At 39.2% G+C, this 18,249-nt stretch overlaps 1 protein-coding gene across 1 annotated transcript in view; it reads right to left on the bottom strand.

Moving 5' to 3' along the window:
- LOC131067405 (RNA-binding protein 1) overlaps positions 1 to 3,261 on the bottom strand; it is a 44,776-nt gene extending 41,515 nt beyond the window's left edge. Inside the window, exons 1-4 of the mRNA XM_058002389.2 lie at positions 3,105 to 3,261; positions 1,055 to 1,446; positions 519 to 957; positions 312 to 373 (exon numbers count right to left, since the gene is read on the bottom strand). Of these exons, the coding sequence (XP_057858372.2) occupies positions 312 to 373; positions 519 to 957; positions 1,055 to 1,446; positions 3,105 to 3,138 (927 nt within the window). The 5' untranslated portion in view covers positions 3,139 to 3,261. The remainder of the gene's footprint in view (positions 1 to 311; positions 374 to 518; positions 958 to 1,054; positions 1,447 to 3,104) is intronic.
- Positions 3,262 to 18,249: the final 14,988 nt, after the last annotated feature.

Raw genomic sequence — 18,249 nt, 5'->3', positions numbered from 1 at the left:
TATATTCAACTCTTTGGTTGATCAATACAACATCCACACGTTACCATTTTCAACACATATCACTTTTATAATTATGTGTATTTACCTTTAATGTGTCCTATATAGATATTATATATTATAATTATTTTGTATGTGAGTTATATAGATATTTATAGTTAATTTTTTTCAAAAGAAAAATTACATAATTAAAGTGCTGCGAATTTTATCCTCACTAAATTTCAACCAGGTAACACAGGTAATAGCCAATTTACAATGAAAACATGCATCTAATGATCTATACAAATTTCAGAAGGAGATAGTAAAAATCTTACACGTCTAGGTTCCTTATGTATAACTCTGATTTGTTTAAACCCAATAAAAGGTCGAAAAATATCTGTAATCAATGGTTAAGAAAAAAATTTAAACACTAGGTGAACTAAACTAAATGAATCCATGAATCTACATTCCTGAATTACCAAAACTTACTAGAAGGGAAAACAAGCCATAACCAATAAATTAGACACTCATATGAAGGATACGAGCAACTTCTCTGCGAGTACAATCAGGAGGAAGTCCCTCAACAAATATTGTATTTGTTGTTGCATCAGGCCTAAGATTCTCAGGCAGCCTTGAAGATGCATCTGGTCTTGCAGTATCCAGCAACCGCAAAGATGCATCTTGTCTTGCAGCATCCAGCAACCGTAAAGACGCATCTTGTCTTGCAGCATAATATTCTGAGCTAGCAGTCCTTCCAGCATGAGCAGGGTCCACACTGACACCTCCTTGCCTCTGTGCCATCAGAACTGGATCTTCCAAAGGTGATGCCATCATTCGTGCTGATGCTGCAGCTCCAGGTACCCCACCCAAACTAATTCCAGAACCACTTCCCAAACCTAAACTACCAGTTACCCCACCCAAACCAACTGCAGAGCCACCAATCTCATTGGCATTTAGGCCAGCAGCTCGATATGGAGAAACCTGCCATGAAATTTGAACGTGTTAGATATAAAAAAAAATTACACAAGAAAAATAGTTGAAACATGAAACTTGAATATAGTTGCACAAGGATGATTACCCCATCTCGTAGAAATTCAGGAGGATGGCCAAGTGGGTCATGTGTCCTCCACGCCGAATGCCCAATTCTATCATCGAATTGTGAATTTTCACGAGGCACATAACCAGGAAGGTCATGACCAGCTGACTGCAAGTTTTCACGGGGCAGATAACCCGGAAGGTCGCGAACAGCTGGCTGTGAGCTTTCCCGAGGCAGATAACTAGGAAGGTCACGACCGGTTGAATGTGAGCTTTCACGAGGCAGATAGCCAGGAAGGTCGCGGACAGCTGGCTGTGAGGTTTCACGGGGCAGATAACCAGGAATGTCATGACCAGCTGGCTGTGGGGTTTCGTAAGGAAAATAACCAGCAAAATCACGACGAGGGTCCAATCCTCCAGCTGGTGGTAGACCACCTGTGGCATCAAGAAATCAGCAACAAAATTCTTATGGGATTAAAATGTAAACCCTTTTATAGAGAAAGTCAGAAAGAGCCTTACCAAAATATTCAATAATCCTCAATCAAACCATGAGAGCAGTCCCATTAAGAAGGAAAGTAAGTATGAAGTCACCAATTTTATAATATCCTATAGTTAATCCGCAAGTGTGGAATCTTTCCCTTTAAAGCTATGGCTCAGACCAATCAGAAAACGAAGAAACAATAGCTCAAAGGTGCACAAACAGGGAATGGAACAGGTAGTCTCACAATAGCAATAAGTGTTCACATAAAATATTTGAACAAGCTAAAATAGGAGAACAGATGTCTCGCGAGACTGGGACACCTGAAAATATGTTTATAAACATCTAGATTGGCACCATGCAGCTTAGTGAAGTTCAAAGCCTTGTCCATCCTTGCCCATCACAAGAAAATGTCCCGGAACCAATGAGATCCATTGGAAGAAAAGCTCATGGGCACTGTGCTGTTGCAACTATGCAACCTACTAACCCAAAAGATCATATAATTTTTCTTGGATACAAAGATAAAGAATTGATTAAGTGATAACAAACCCTAAATTGAAATTTTAATCAGATGGAGCTGAGAGCTATCTTGAATATCTCCAAATAGCGGCCAGCGAATCACTGGCCAGAATTAATAACAAGGCAAAATAGAAGAACAGATGTCTCGCAAGACTGGCAAGCCTGAGAAAATATTTGTAAACATCTAGATCCGCGCCATGCAGGTTAGTAAAGTTCAAAGCCCTGTCCATCCTTGCCCATCACAATAAAATTTCCCGGAACCAAAGAGATGCATAAGAAGAAAAGCCCATGGGCACTGTGCTGATGCATCCGTGCAACCTTCTAACCCAAAAGATCGTATAATTTCTCTCGGATGCAAAGATAAAGAATTGATTACATGATCGCAAACCCTAAATTGAAATTTTAATCGGATAAGGTTGAGCGCTCTCTGGTCATTACTGTACTCCACTAAATCTCTTCAATATCTGGCCAGTGAATCAAACTTAACATCTAACTTATCAGGCATTGTATCACATGATCTTTTTAGGCAGTGTCCAATATCTCCTTAAAGAAAAATTGTAAATGCGAAGTTGCTGAACCTAACAAAAATTACTGACTATATCATCACTCACTCTATGTACACAAGAGCACATGTTGAAACCGTATAGCTTAAGGATACTGACGAAGTTGCAATGAACTTTTCCCTCGCCATCCCTTTCTACCCTCCACCAAACTGCAATTGGAACCATCTGGATTCACAAGAGATGGTGAGGCAAACCCAAATAACCTATCATGAATGGGAAAGGACCCGAACCATTATTCGAACTATCATGCAACTATGAGGAACTGTAAAGACCAAGGGTTGGAAAAATAGTTAGAGGGGAGGGGACAAAAGTGATGTTTCGCATTATGTCTCTGAACTCATAAAACATTTGTTTGCAACATATGTTAGAGGCTTAGTTTTAGCTTTTGCTACCGTGAGACTCTACACAAACCCTACCCACTAAAGTAGACCTCTTTTCAGAAATGGAAAAAGAGCAGATTAATCGAAGACACGAATTTAAATTACAGATTAACGTTACAGAGAGTGAGGAGTGAAGAGAAAACCCTCTCTCACCTGCGCCTGCCAATCTCCAGTAAGCGTCCGCCATTGTTCAGCACCACAGTCCGCTTCCCACGTCAAATAAATGCAAACATCCAAAACCTCTGATAAACCGTAACCTAATATTAATATTTAGATATATCTAAACTTTGTCGCTTTTTTAAAAAGGTAAATAAACATTCTCTAGAGTTAGTATAGCATAATCCAATGAATGCATACACATAAGCATAAATATAAATATTATAATAATAATAATAATATTATTATTATTATGAGATAAATGAATGAATGTATGTTCTTAACAATAAGGTTGGAGAGGTCAAATAGTCAATGAGACTTGATAATCAGTAAAACAGATAAGTACGGAAAAGCTCACAAAGAAAAATTCAGTAATAGGGGTACATAGCACTCTTGAGATTGTTGATAGAAGATTTTGAAAAATAAAATCAAATGAATGTCTTAATTTTTAAATTATTTTTTTATTATATCAACACTCAATTTTGACTCTCATGAACAAATCCCACAATTATCGAGGTATTCCATTAAATGAAATACTATAGTCAATTTTGTCTCGAGTCAATTGTGATGACCTTTCAATTTTGGATTGTCCATTTGACTTCAAATGATGACATGAATGTGGTGACCTTTCAACTACTTTGAAAATTTATAAATAAGCTCAATTTGAATCCAATAGACAGAGTGATAGGCATACATCTCTTAGGACGAGTTTGTCAAGATGTGACATACATTTCACTTGTCGAGTTCGTCAATTTGTATCAGCTCTCATAAATGGAGTCTATGGGCATACATCTCTCTCACAAGTTTGCCTAACCTGTATAGACTCAAGCATACATCTCTCCCACGAGTTTGCGCACATAGGATGGATTTAGGGCATACATCTCTCTTACGAGTTTGCCCTCATTGTATGGATTTTTAATATATTGAATGAAATAAAGTTTTCACATGATTTATTGTGTGTTTACAGTACTATAAATTTTGAAAGCAAAATTGACAGTAGTGTAAAAACGAACTAAACTAGAATTAGTAGTATTGTAAACACACAATAAACCATATGAAAGCTTTATTTCATTCAATATATGAAAAATCCATACAATGAGGGCAAACAAATAGGAGAGATGTATACCCCTAAATCCATCCAAATTGGGCAAACTTGTGGGAGAGATGTATGCCCGAGTCCATACAAGTTAGGCAAACTCATGAGAGAGATGTATGCCCATGGACTCCATATACGAGAGTTGATACAAACTAGTAAACTTGATAGGTGATATGTATGTCACAACTCGATAAACTCATCCTAAGAGGTGTATGTCGATCACTCTATCTATTGGATTCAAAATGAACTTATTTATAAACTTTCAAAGAAGCAAAAAAGTCACCACTTTCATGTCTTCATTTGAAGTCAAATGGACAATCCAAAATTGAAAGGTAGTCACAATTGATTGAAGACAAACTTGATCATAATATATCATTTAGTGGAATACCCCAACTTATTTTTGATCATACAAGCACCTTTTATTTGTGAACTTGACCTTGTTTAATGTAGAATTATGTTTCTCTATTTTTCTAATAAATAATAGTTTATTTTGTATATTTTAGCCTAAGGGTTGGTGGTATTTAAAATGCCTTAATTGAATTGGCATTATGTCATAAGTTAGCACATTCTTTTATGTCAACCTCTTAAAAACAAGTGAGAAATTATAAAAGCAAGAAGAAAATGCCCTAAAATGATGTCTCTAAATTATTTGTTTTTGTAGTACACATACCCAAATGTGTCACTATTGATTACTCCAAATCTCTAATATGATGGAGGACTTAAGAATGATAGATGGTCCTAAAATAAATGCATTAAATGCCTTTGAATATAAGGACATAGTAACAAATCATGTAAATGTGGTACTTAATTTGCCCTTGGAGGTAAAAATTTGAACGAAGCCAACCTAAGTTTTAATTTAAGAGGGTCAAATCCATCTGGGAGACCAATCCCATAGTCACAAACTTGACCCAATACTAAAAAGGAGTTAGGTCAAGGCGGAAAACATGCATTTGGGAATGTGTGCATAGGTAAATGTAATTAGGGCATGGATAAATATAATATATTAAAATATGCAAGCATGGGGAACAATACATAAGAATATGTGTAATGGGCAAGTGGATAACATGGAGCAAGGGACTTGATTTTGCACAACATTATGATATTTGTCTGCTGGCAACAACAATGAAGGAAAACTGAGAGGGGGGTGGGTTGAATCTGTTTTCACCAAAATAAACAATTTAAGCACAACTTCAAATCTGATTAACTGCAGCAAGAACAAAGATAGACACAATAACAGCAACACACATAACACCAAGATTTTGACGTGGAAAACCTGGCTAAGAGAAAAATCATGGTGGAAACCTACCCACAATAAGTTGATACTCTACAGTAGTATGTGAAAATATTACAATGGGAAATGCACATGCATTCAGGCACACTGCCTAGAGCTCACTACTCAAATTATAATAACCTAGAAGGCTACAACCCTCAGGGAAGGCTCACTACCTTACAATAACATTCAAACAACAATCCGGTTTAGATGAACTGAAAGAATAGCATCTCCAAATGCCTAATGACAGTTTCGGTTAAGCACAATTGTTTACCCTGCAACACACTCTGCTCTATACTTCACACCCACAGATAAATTCGCTTGTTCGTGCATACACCACTCTCTGATAATGTAGACACAATACCCACACGCAAATTACATGAATATAACACCTAATTTTACAAATCATCAACCTTGACTACAAGGTCGACTCAACCCTTAACACCTAATTACAAAATTACACCACACGATACATAAATCATCCACGAGACCAATACAATGTCATTGCTGACATAGCATGGACCCAAATCAAATCCTCAAACATGCAACACCACCAAAAATCTCGCCAAGATCATCTGCAACATGCCACACCACCGAAAAATGATGCATAACACAAAGAACATCACCAGACCCATAAGATCTTCAATATCATGCACAATTATCAATGTGAACCACCAAAACAAATAGAACATGATTAGGAAACACCAACAAGCACGTTAGAACCATCTGCAATAATTGCACCGGCACCACTTAGTCAACTCTTCATCGATTAACATGTTGATACTTAAGAACACTCAACAACAACAATTGGGACTAGAAAGATAACTTGCAAAGCACCAAATCACAAACCATTTGAATTGAAGATACACAAGAACATCCCAAACACTCTCCCAAATCCGCAACTCAATATATAATCATTCTGGAGCACAATAGATCAAACATCAGAACACTGCAACACTGAACATTGAAAAACCAATCCTCGTACCAGAATCCATATCATCATGAAATCAACACTGAAACAAGTATTTCTAGTTGATTCAGCATATCAAATAGATAAACCAACCAGATCAACTCTCTGCAATCACCAGAACACCGAAACAACTCTTTGCAACACCGAAACACAGAAATATGTTGACATCAATGACAACAACATATCCTAGCAGCAACAATGTCCAACATTGTCAATGTCTATGTATAAAGAAATTCTACTCAAAATAAGCACAAAACAAAATGGAAAATGACATGGGTTCAAATTTTAACATTATAATTTTTCTCACTTTAAGGTGCATACGAATTCTAAAATAATCATGAATCTTAAGGTGTGTATCACTCATAAACATGCATGTAAAAATATATTCAAAAACTCAAAACAATTTCATTGCGACATCTATATAAGATAACAAACCCATTGTGCCCTCCACACACATGCTCCATTTGTTTAAGGAATAATAGAGACCCACCTTTTTATATTACTTCATTTCTTGCTCGTTTGCTTTTGGCTAAACATATTTAACTTGTGTTTCGGTATTGAGTTTTTCTTTGTGTTTGTGTGAGTATTTTTGTCTTTGTCTAACTTTTGAAGTTGGTCATATTGGTATTAATGTAAATAAAACTTCAAAAGCTTGATTTTTTTATAAATCTAACTTGTAGGGACCTATTTTGTTACCCTTGTTAGACTTTCTTAGTTGTTAATCCAACCACAAGGGTCAAAGCATCTCCAAAACCCCAATGTATAGGATATGATGTCACCCCAACCTAACCCTCGCCTCTACAATAATGGTAATTTTCCTTGTGAATGTTGTTTGTCTTTTGTTACATTTTTTTCTTTTTAATTTCACTTTGTTTTATTTTTCCTTCACGTACTTTGAGCTCTAGAACTTGTTTCCCTTCTTCCTCATAGTTTCAAGGTATGGTGAGAAGATTGTTATTGTGGCATGTTTTCTAAATGTTAGATCATGTTCACCTTCTATGCCACCATTCATTTTTTCCATCATTTTACCAAGTAGGGTTTCTCCCTAGTACATTAATGTGGATTATGGTTTTTTTTTGTTATGTTTATTTTCCCTATTTATTTGCATATTTTATTTTTCTTATTTTTCCTATTATTCTTGCATACCCTAGTTGTATGGTCCCATTTCTCCTTTAACAAATTTGTGTTAGTGTGAATAAGGTTATGCCCTGACTAATTCCTTAAAGTAGACCTATTCGCATGTTAGGTTAACATGGGTACTGGGTGTTTTTCTAGAGGTTTGTTATTAATGGGATCGTGTATCTCATTTACTTCTAAGTCATATGTAATTTAATATTTATTTTAAGTTGTTGTCTCATAACATGGGATTAACACACATATCAACATCTTGTGTAGTCTTATCGATCACTTTGCCCGTATATAAGTTAGGCTAATATATACTTTTTAAAATATCCCATAGATCCAAGTAATATCAAGCAAGTTAATTTCTTACATTTAATCTCTTATGGAAGGTTTCCATTTTTTTTGTAGGTGGTCTTTGATGTTGAGCTAGTTTTCAACTCCTACATGGAATCAAAGCCATGGCTTTGCAAAACCGTTCTTAGATCTAAGGGTAGAGCTATTTTCAAATGGAAGATCTTGGTGCTTTTTAGTAAACTTGAGTATGCTCTTCTCTTACATCATATGGTGATCCAGAGAATTAAAAATGCTCAAAAAAACATCTAATTTAGGGCTTCTTCTTTGTGTTTTTTCATTGCACATCCATATTGGAGGATGTGGAAGCAAATTTGAGGTCACCATTGAGTATAGTGAGTCAAATAAAGTTGTTATTTTTTCCTTTTATTTTGCCCAAATTGGACTTGTGAGGTCAGATCTACAAAGGTTTGAAGTTGGCAAGTAGTTATAAAAAATGAGAGGTTGCTAAATTTTCATAACACTTTGGACCTAAATAAACCCTACCATTATGTTTGGAAGGCCCAAAATCCCTATCAATTATCTAATTGTCAAATTTAGAGACCTTTTCCCTAGGCCTGTAGAGGTTTTTTGCCCCTTGTAATCATTTTCTATATGATCATACAGATATGTACTTGGTTATACGTGTTGGCATTAGATTGTCATTGATGTCAACATTCGAAGGACAAAGATGCAAAGATGATAAGTGCCACAGAGAACAACACAGGGAGAGCAAGAGCAGCTACAATTGTGTATAACATGCCATGTTAGTCGCATGTGGTTACAAGGAGTGGCAGTCGCAGCTGTTTATAACATGTTGTATTAGTTACACAAATGTTACAAGTGGTGTGTAGATGGTGATTGATATGTCAATAACACGATGGTTATGTAATTGTAGATGTCAATAACATGATGGTTATGTGACAGAAGATGTCAATAACACGACGGGCTAGTATATTTGTTATGCGACAGAGGATGTCAATATCACGACAGGTTATCCTACCCTGCTATCCCACGGTAGGAATGGTCGAAGAATTGTGACCCTGCGGGGTAACACAAAAGCTAAGTAAATGATATCTCCCACTACCCCGTGACATTGAGAAGGGAGAAGTGATGGTCATGCAAGGTAAGAATATTAAAGAGGATAGAGGTGCCCCCACTATCCCACGATGTCGAAGAATGAAGGATAGAAGCACGACGGGGCAAGTTAAATGAAGAAGAGAGGAGCATCTGACTATCCTGCACCATTCAAGATGAATGTGAAATGATCGTGTGGGGTAAGTTGGAAGAAGGAAGATGTGGCATCCTGCCATCTCACAATGAGTAAATCCAAAGTAAGATGAGCTCGCGGGGGAATGAAAGATGAAGTGAGTGATGGCTCCCACTCCGCACCATGTAGGATGGACATGCGTTGGTCTCGCGGGGTGATATAGAAATGAAGGAAGGGGTGAATCCCGCTATCCCGCAGTTGGAAAGATGGAAGTGTGATAGTCTTGTGGGGTAAGAAGAACCATGGAGAATGAAGTATCTCGCTATCTTGCACCATGTAAAGTCGGTGCATGGTGATCTTGCGAGGTAAGAAGAACAAAGGAAAGAGGTGCATCCCACCGCCCCACATGGGTAAAATGGGCTCGTAAATGACGATGTGAGTAAATGAGGGGAAAGAAGATAGTGCCCCCTGCAATCCTAGAGGCTTACATGCAATGCAGAGAACGTGAAAGGGCTTAAGGTTATTGTGACTAATAGAGGTTATTCAGTCGACATGTTGGCAGCCCGATAGACTCAGAGGAGCATGTGGCAGGTTGACTGTAGTTGACTGTATGACTTTGAAGGCAAACTTTGATGCCACATATGTATCATGATAGATAAATTGCTCACACATATAGTTCACCGAATATGACTAAGTGATTTGGACCTCCAATGAGAAGATTTTGACGCCACGTTTGCATGTCGATAGGGAAGATGATCAAGGTGGGTATTGACCAAGTGATTTGGACACCGAAAATGAAGACAAGTGGCTTCCAGGTGGTCGAAGGAAAAATCATGTATGCCGAAGTCAGTGACTACAAAAGTAGTACATTTAAAGAAAGTTGTTGTCAATCTTTTCAAGGCAGGTCAAGAAAGAGTGAAGAACACGTTAATGATTATTTTGTAGTAGACGAATGTGCAACTCGAGGTGATCTATGAAGAAGAGATCAGATCTCATTGGGCAGATGAAGATTACTAAAGTTAGTAATCAGTGTACAAAGTAGACTGAGAAGAACGAAGCAACATTTAATGGTGGTCAAGTTGCAGAAGGAGTTGTTGAGCTCTTTGAGGCTCGAGGAAATCTACCAGGTTTAAGATTACTAAGTACAGTAATCCAATATCAGGAGCATGATCTTAATACATATGGTTTCCAAGAGAATACATTTATTATAGGTGACTATTTTTCTAGGATGAACAAAAAATAAAAACGGCATGCAGATACAATCTTTTAGCGACTCGAGAAGATCAGAAGACCTCCAATCGACAAGACATCATAGCCAAGGGCAGGTGAAGATTACTAAGTGTAGTAATTTGTATATTGAGGTAAATTTGAAGATGAAATGAGAAGCAATTAATGATAGTAGTAAAATCAGTCTGTAGAGTAGATTTGTTGTAGGGGTCAAGGAGATTTTTGAATTATCCTTCTGGAGGGAAAATCCTTGGAGTGCGCAGACAACCATTGAATGAAGTTAGTGAACAAGGGTTATTATAGAAGTGTGTGCCAAAAAAGATAGGCGAGAGAAGCATAGAAGTTGAAGCTAAGAAGGAAATGAGGTTATAGTATAGAGAGGAAAGGCAGAGAGCTCAGAGAAGTGATTCCAGTAGGCATCAATACCATAATGCTAGTGCTGACATAACGCCACAGAAGAACTATCGAAAGGTGACAAGGAGATAAGAGGTAGCTGGAAGCGAGAACAAAGAGAAGACCAAGAAGAGAACAAAAGTGTGTAGGAGAGACCAACAACCAAAGAGTGCATAGTCGAGGCAGATAACACAGTGAGTTATATACACTATGAGAGGCAGAGATGTAGGATTTTGCCAAGATCAAGGGCACAATGAAAAGCATAAAAAGAGAGACAATAGAATGACAAGAACAAAACTGTAATCTCATCAATATGCAAATGATCAACTAGATTAACCAATACAATGAATATAGGCCTGCTTATATAGGCAAGGCCATATGGATGTACGAGTACACAATTATGACATGTGGCTCAATGAGAAGCAAGGGTAGGTAAGAAATACTAGGGGTAGGTACGAGAAATAATATAATATTCCACAAGAGGTGGATGACCCACCGAATGTGGAGTGTAACAACAAAACAAGACCACAAAAGGTGGAATTTCTCCTACAAGCTCTATCCCTATGTGCACACTTCCCTGAGTGTCTCAAATCCAAACTACGAAGACATGCATTATCCTAAGTTAACTTAAGTAAAGTGTAATAATATCCAAAATGAATATTTATTTACACCAACACCCCCTCTTAAGTGCAACTTACGGGAATGAAGACTCAAGTCAACAATGCAAGATGGGTCCCGGCTACTAGGCCATGATAGGTACCCATGTACAATATGCAAATGCAAGCAAAACCATGCAATGCAATCTCTCACAAACGGAGAAAAGGAGAAAACCCAGTGGGAAAAAACTCCCCCCCAAAAGAGAGATGAAAGTACAAAAGACTCTCAAAGAAGAAGGACAAAACCCCAAAGAGGAAAAAGTCCCCCCCCATAAGAGAGGAAGGAGAAGTCAGCTGACCCCCCCTAATGACACATCCCGCACCCCCAAGAGAGCTCGCAAATACTGGAACTTACTCTTGGTGAAAGGTTTGGTGAATATGTCAGCAACCTACTCCGTTGTAGGACAGTACTGCAAATCAATGACCTGCTCCTAAATGAGCTCTCGGATATAGTGCATATGAATCTCGATGTGTTTGGTCCGCTGGTGCTGGACTGGGTTCTTCGAGATTGCAATAGCACTCTGATTGTCGCAATGTAGAACTGTCGGTCGTGGAGTGGTGAATCCAAACTCTGTGAGAATTTGCTGGAGCCAAATGGTCTCAGTCGCTGCGTTAACAGTGCCTCAATACTCAGCCTCAGTTGAAGAGAGAGCAATAGCATGTTGCTTCTTGCTCTGCCAACAAATGGGGTCTGAACCAAGGTGAAAACTGTAACCGGAAGTAGACTTACGATCATCAAGATCGCCAACCCAATTGGAGTCTGTGTAACCAACCAAGCGAAGTCCTGTGCCTGCTGCATAGTGAATCCCATAGTGATGTGTACCCTGGATGTAATGAAGGATGCGTTTGGTGGCTTTCCAATGAAGCTCATGCGGTTCCTACATGAAGCGGGAAACCATGCCAACTGCAAATGAAATATCAGGTCGTGTATGGGTCAAGTAGATGAGACTACCCACAAGTTGACGATACAAAGTGGTGTCAACTGGTGGAGAAGAACACTGAGCCTTAAGCTTGACTCCTGAAAGAAAGGGAGTTGGGGCAGGCTTACAATCAGCCATATGAAAGCGTGCAAGTAGATCAAGAGCATACTTGGGCTGCGATAGTGTAATCCAGGAAGGTGACTATGAAATCTCTATCCCAAGAAAGTAGTGCAAAAGACCCAAGTCAGTCATAGCAAATCTGTCATGCAAAGCAGATTTGACCCTGCTAATGATGGATGTGGTACTCCCTGTAATGATCAAGTCATCAACATAAAGCACAAGTATCAAGTGAGAGTCATCCTATCTCAAAATGTAGACACTCAGATCAGAATGACACCTGGTGAACCCTGCAGAGAGAAGAAAGGAATCCATCTTGGCGTACCAAGCCCTGGGGGCCTGCTTAAGGCCATAGAGAGATTTCCTTAGTCTGCAAACCAAAGAAGTATCCTGGATGAAACCCTGTGGCTGCTCCATATAAATCTCCTCATCAAGATCACCATGAAGAAAAGCACTCTTCACATCCATCTGATGTACAATCCAACCATGAGTTGCAGCAATAGCAAGTGTCAAGTGAATGGAGTTCATCTTGGCTACGGGTGCAAAGGTCTCAGTATAGTCAACACCTGCAACTTGAAAGAAACCTTTCGCAACAAGCCGAGCCTTATACTTATCCACACTACCATCCGCTGCAAACTTGGTCTGATAGATCCACTTACATCGAACCATCTTTCTACCATTAGGGAGATGGATTAAATCCCATGTGTTGTTCCTCATCAAGGAACTATACTCTTCCTCCATAGCTTGGTCCCACTCAGGAACCCCTGATGCTTCCTGAAATGTCTATGGATCAGAAGCAGTAGCAATGAATGCATGTGGAAGATCCTAATGTTGTGATCGATTTCTCCGTGTATCTGAAGGATCCCCAACAAGAGAACTCGTGGACTCAAGTGTCTGCCGAGCCCAACGAGGTCTAGGTGGAGGTGGAGAACGAGGCTCCTCAACTGCAAGTGGACCCTGCAGAGGTGTAACCCTGCGAGTCAGAGTTGAAGGAGTCTCATCATTTGAATCACTAGCATCACTATCCACAATGGAGGAAGGTGGAGGAGGTAGAGAGGCTAAGTTAGGAGAGCTTTCCTCAAAGTGAACACTCCTCTCAATGAACACCTCATGTGTCTCAGGATCCATCAATCTATATGCCTTAACACCCTCAGGATATCCAATAAATATGCAAGGCCGACTCTAAGGTTCCAATGCCTTGCGTTTCTGCAGAGGTATGCAAGCCAATGCTGGACACCCAAAGACTCTGAAATGTCTCACAATCAGTTTCCTACCAGCTCAAGCCTCAAAAGGAGTAATACCTTGCAAAGCTTTGTGAGGAACCCAATTATGGATGTGTGTGGCACAACTGATAGCCTCTGCCCAAAAAGCAGGATCAAGAGAACGTGCATGTATCATACAGCTAGCCATTTCTTTAAGAGTTCTATTCTTGCATTCTGCAACTCCATTATGCTATGGAGTGTAAGTGACAGAATGTTGAAGATCAATCCCCTCAAATGTACAAAAATCCTCAAGTCTTTTGTTCACATATTCCCTTCCATTATCTGTGCGAAGAATCTTGACCACTTTCCCGGATTGCTTCTCCACACGAGTCTTGAAGTCTTGAAATCTATCAAATACTTCACTCTTATGAATGAGAAAGTAGACCTAAGCGAAGTGGGAGTAGTCATCAATGAAGGTGAGGACATAGCAGGCCTTGTTAAATGAAGGTGTTGTAAATGGACCTGCTACATCGCTGTGAACAAGTTGAAGAACTTCCAAAGCTCTCCAAGCTTTCCCTTTATCAAACTTCTCTTCGGGATGCTTGCCCGTGGAACAACCTGAACATACACCCTCTAAAAAACTGATTCGAGGTAGACCTGTGACCATGTCTTTAGTGCTTAGCTGCTGAAGATAGCAGTAGTTGAGGTGACCAAACCGCTCATGCCATAGCTTACTTTTGGAATTTGAATGAGTAAGCAAGGCCCTAGAAGGTGAACTTGGCACAAAGTGGGAAAATGAATAAAGCCTTGAGTTGTCATTGACTTGTCCCACTACTACCAAGGCATCATCATCAAGTTCCTTTACCACAACTGAATTTAGTGTAAATTTAACCTTTTTCCCATTTCCATAGTGAGTGATTTGGTAGATAGAGAGAAGGTTGGTAGACAAGTTAGGAACATAGAGAACATTCTCAAATGTTCCATCATCCATGTCAACTGAACCTTTCCCTTCAACCTCTACTTGTGTATCATCACCTATGTAAATGTGAGGTACCTTAGATGGCTGCAATGAAGAAAACTGCTCCTTTGTAGAACCCATGTGATATGAAGCACCCGAGTCAAGTATCCATTGCTGTGAAGAACCTGTTGTAGCCACAAATGCTTGCCCTTTTCCCTTAGAATTGGAGGAAGAGGAAGGAGATGAATCCTTCTTTGTGTAGGCAGATGGCAAGTTGATGTTGTTTTCTTAAGAAGATTAGTTAACTCATCAACTTGTTTTGTGTGGCATCGATGCTCATCACGACCATACTTCTTGCAATATGCACAAGTTGGTTTATCCTTCTTAGGTGGTGTCCCCTTCTTGGAAGAGGATGAAAAATTGCCTTGTGATGGAGAGGATGATTGTCCTTTTTCCTGTTGTGGCTTAGAATTGCTTCTTCTTCTTCTTGGAATCTTTGCCTTGACTTCCTTGATTCCCTTGATTAGCCACCAAAGCCTTGGACTTTGAAGACTTGAGAAGCCCCATGTTCAACAACTTAGATTGTTCCAATATCAACATTTATGTGAAAGCATTAATTGAAGGCATGACATAGGAACTCCCCATTGTCAAACGATGAGTTTGGAAGCTAGACACAAATGCTGCATATTCTAGTGTAAGCTTGTCCAACAAGTTGAATATTAACTGAGCATCCTTTTTATCAATTCCACAATCCTTAAGCTTTGCTCTTAGCTCATTTGCTTTAGTGACATAATCTTGGATTGTATCAAAACTCTTGGGATCCAAGTTGGTGAGCTCATTGTCAATTTTGTAACCTCTGATTTCATCAACTTGACCATACAATTTCTGAAACATATCTCAAGCCTCTTTGATTTTTGTACACTTCTCAATGTGAAAAATGAGGTCATCTGATACATACTTGCGCAAAGTTCTGAGAGCCATGCAATTCTTAGCGAGCCATTCTAATTGAGCATTAGGATCAGCCTTAGGATCAGGTGGTGCTGCTATTGTTCCATCTATGTAATGCGTGTGACCCTTTTCCATTAATTTGCTCCATACTTTAATTTTCCATGATGCATAATTATGTGGAGTTAAAGGTGGAAATTTATGAGGACTCATTGCAACAAAAATGAAAGAGCACAAAGAGAGGCACAATCACACAAGACACCCCCCCAAATTCACTTAATCAAATAACCCCCCCAAAAGTGATGATTTGGCACTTTATACTTAGTGTGTATACAATGGGCCACTTGCAAAAAATGGCAAAGTGGGCTTCTGATTTCAAGTTTACAACTGCCTCAATAAGGCCAAAAGAGACTCAAACTAATAATATAAGAGATCTAAACTAAGATCCAAGCACTTTACAAGTACCTAATAGGCCAAATAAGACCAATATCTAAAAGTAAAACTTCCACTCAAAATCTTTGAAATCTGATCATATATTATGAAAGTAGATGAAAAAACATGCACTTTCAAAAAAAATAGCACTTGAAAAGGAGGTCGTATGAGCTCAAACGAGGCCTTTGAAGTTGTAGAATTGGGGATTGGACAGGTACAGCTAAGAGAATCCAAAAATTCTGAAAAACGTGTGCACCAAAATCAGAAAATAACCACACCACTGCAAAGAGCACAAAATTTTAGCCCATTTCAAAAAAATTTGCACCAAAAAGGAGCAAAAATGAGCAAGATATGGCCTTTCAAATTTGAACTGCAAAACTGAAAAGCTCAGTGAAGAGGGGGTCAAAAAATTTCAAAAATTTGCTGATGTGGCGCTGACATCAGCAAATGACGGGCTTAAATTTGACGTCCATCTGGCCGTCACAAAAACTTCATCTCCCCCCTGCGTGGCATCCGTACCATACGAACATGTTGATGTGGCACTGTGTGACTGGGCGATGAGCTGGCATACGGATGTTGACCACGGGCCAGTGGCGGGCGCGGGTTCGTCGGTTTAAATAACTATTGGGGCCGGTGAGTTTGCGGGGCAGTGTCGGTAGTGGTCGCAGCGGTGTTGGACGGTGGTCCCAAGCCGAAACTCACCGAAAAGGGAGCAACGGCCGGCAAAGGGGCCGGTCCGGAGGGGAGTTGGGCTGACAGTGAAGGGGCCAGTGCCGGCGGGACTGGAGAAGCCGGGGGACCCAGAAGAGCAGGCCAGTGGGAAGTGACGGTAGTCGCCGGAGTAGGGTGTCGGGAGATGCAAGAAGCGCTGGGAGGAGCCGGAGAAGATCTACGGGAAGGAATTTTTTTTTGAAAATATTTTTCCAGAAAATACCTCCCCTCTTTTTTTCTTTTTGGGGGAAAATATTAAAAAAAAAATCGAAATCCGTACAATAATCGTCAAAATGGGCAAAAAAAATTTCTCACCAAAATAGGTCGACTTTATAGTCGAAATTCGTGGAAACGGCCTCCCGGATTCAACTGTGATGTCCAAATCGTTGTATGACGCCCCCAAAAAATGAAGATCCCCAAATCCAAAAATTGAAGCCTCCAAAATGTCTCCAAAAGACTAATCAATGAAGCCCTATAGGCTCTGATACCATGTAGGATTTTGCCAAGATCAAGGGCACAATGAAAAGCATAAAAAGAGAGACAATAGAATGACAAGAACAAAACTATATTCTCATCAATATGCAAATGATCAACTAGTTTAACCAATACAATGAATATAGGCCTGCTTATATAGGCAAGGCCATATGGATGTACGAGCACACAATTATGACATGTGGCTCAATGAGAAACAATGGTAGGTAAGAAATACTAGGGGTGGGTAGGAGAAATAATATAATATTCCACAAGAGGTGGATGACCCACCGAATGTGGAGTGTAACAACAAAACAAGACCACAAAAGGTGGAATTTCTCCTACAAGCTCTATCCCTATGTGCACACTTCCCTGAGTGTCTCAAATCCAAACTACAAAGAGATGCATTATCCTAAGTTAACTTAAGTAAAGTGTAATAATATCCAAAATGAATATTTATTTACACCAACAAGAGAAAGAGGAGTGATTAGAACAGAAAACAGAGAGCTGATTGCAAAGATGAGAAGAGGACAAAGAGCAGAGGAAGAGATTGATAATAGAGATTAGAGAGCAGAGGACAAAACTTGTGAGCAAAGAAGAATCAAGTAAATCTCATGTGCACAACAATTGTGAGTTACAAAAAAATATTTCTAACAAGGTGCCTTATTTGTATTTGTAATTTATCTTCATTGTAAATCTCTAAGAGGGTGCTCAAAGTAGCCCGATAGTTGCTCCTTTGGGTTGGTTCCCATAAACATCAGGGGTTAGTGCCCACAAACATCAGGGGTTGGTGCTCCTTTGGGTTGGTGTCCATCAGGGGTTGTTGCTCCTTGGGTTGGTGCCCCCTCTAGCATCTATGGGATTCCCCTTTATGTCATTGTTATGCCATCATTGTGCAATTTATACAAATTTTACAATCTTGGGTATAGATTATACAATCTATACATCACCTTGTAGGTATGGTCGATGATTTTTTTTTTAAATTAATTTTCATTAAAGTGGCTTGTTTATTGTTGATCATATTTAAATTGAACATCAGGCATTGAGGGGTTGTGCACAATCACCACCTATCACCGCTAGCTTCATCGCCACCCAAGCAACAACCTTTTTTC

This window comes from Cryptomeria japonica, chromosome 9, assembly GCF_030272615.1.
Source record: "Cryptomeria japonica chromosome 9, Sugi_1.0, whole genome shotgun sequence".
Lineage (NCBI taxonomy): Eukaryota > Viridiplantae > Streptophyta > Pinopsida > Cupressales > Cupressaceae > Cryptomeria > Cryptomeria japonica.
Note: the sequence above shows the minus strand (reverse complement) of the source record. Positions and strands in the feature narration are given on the sequence as shown.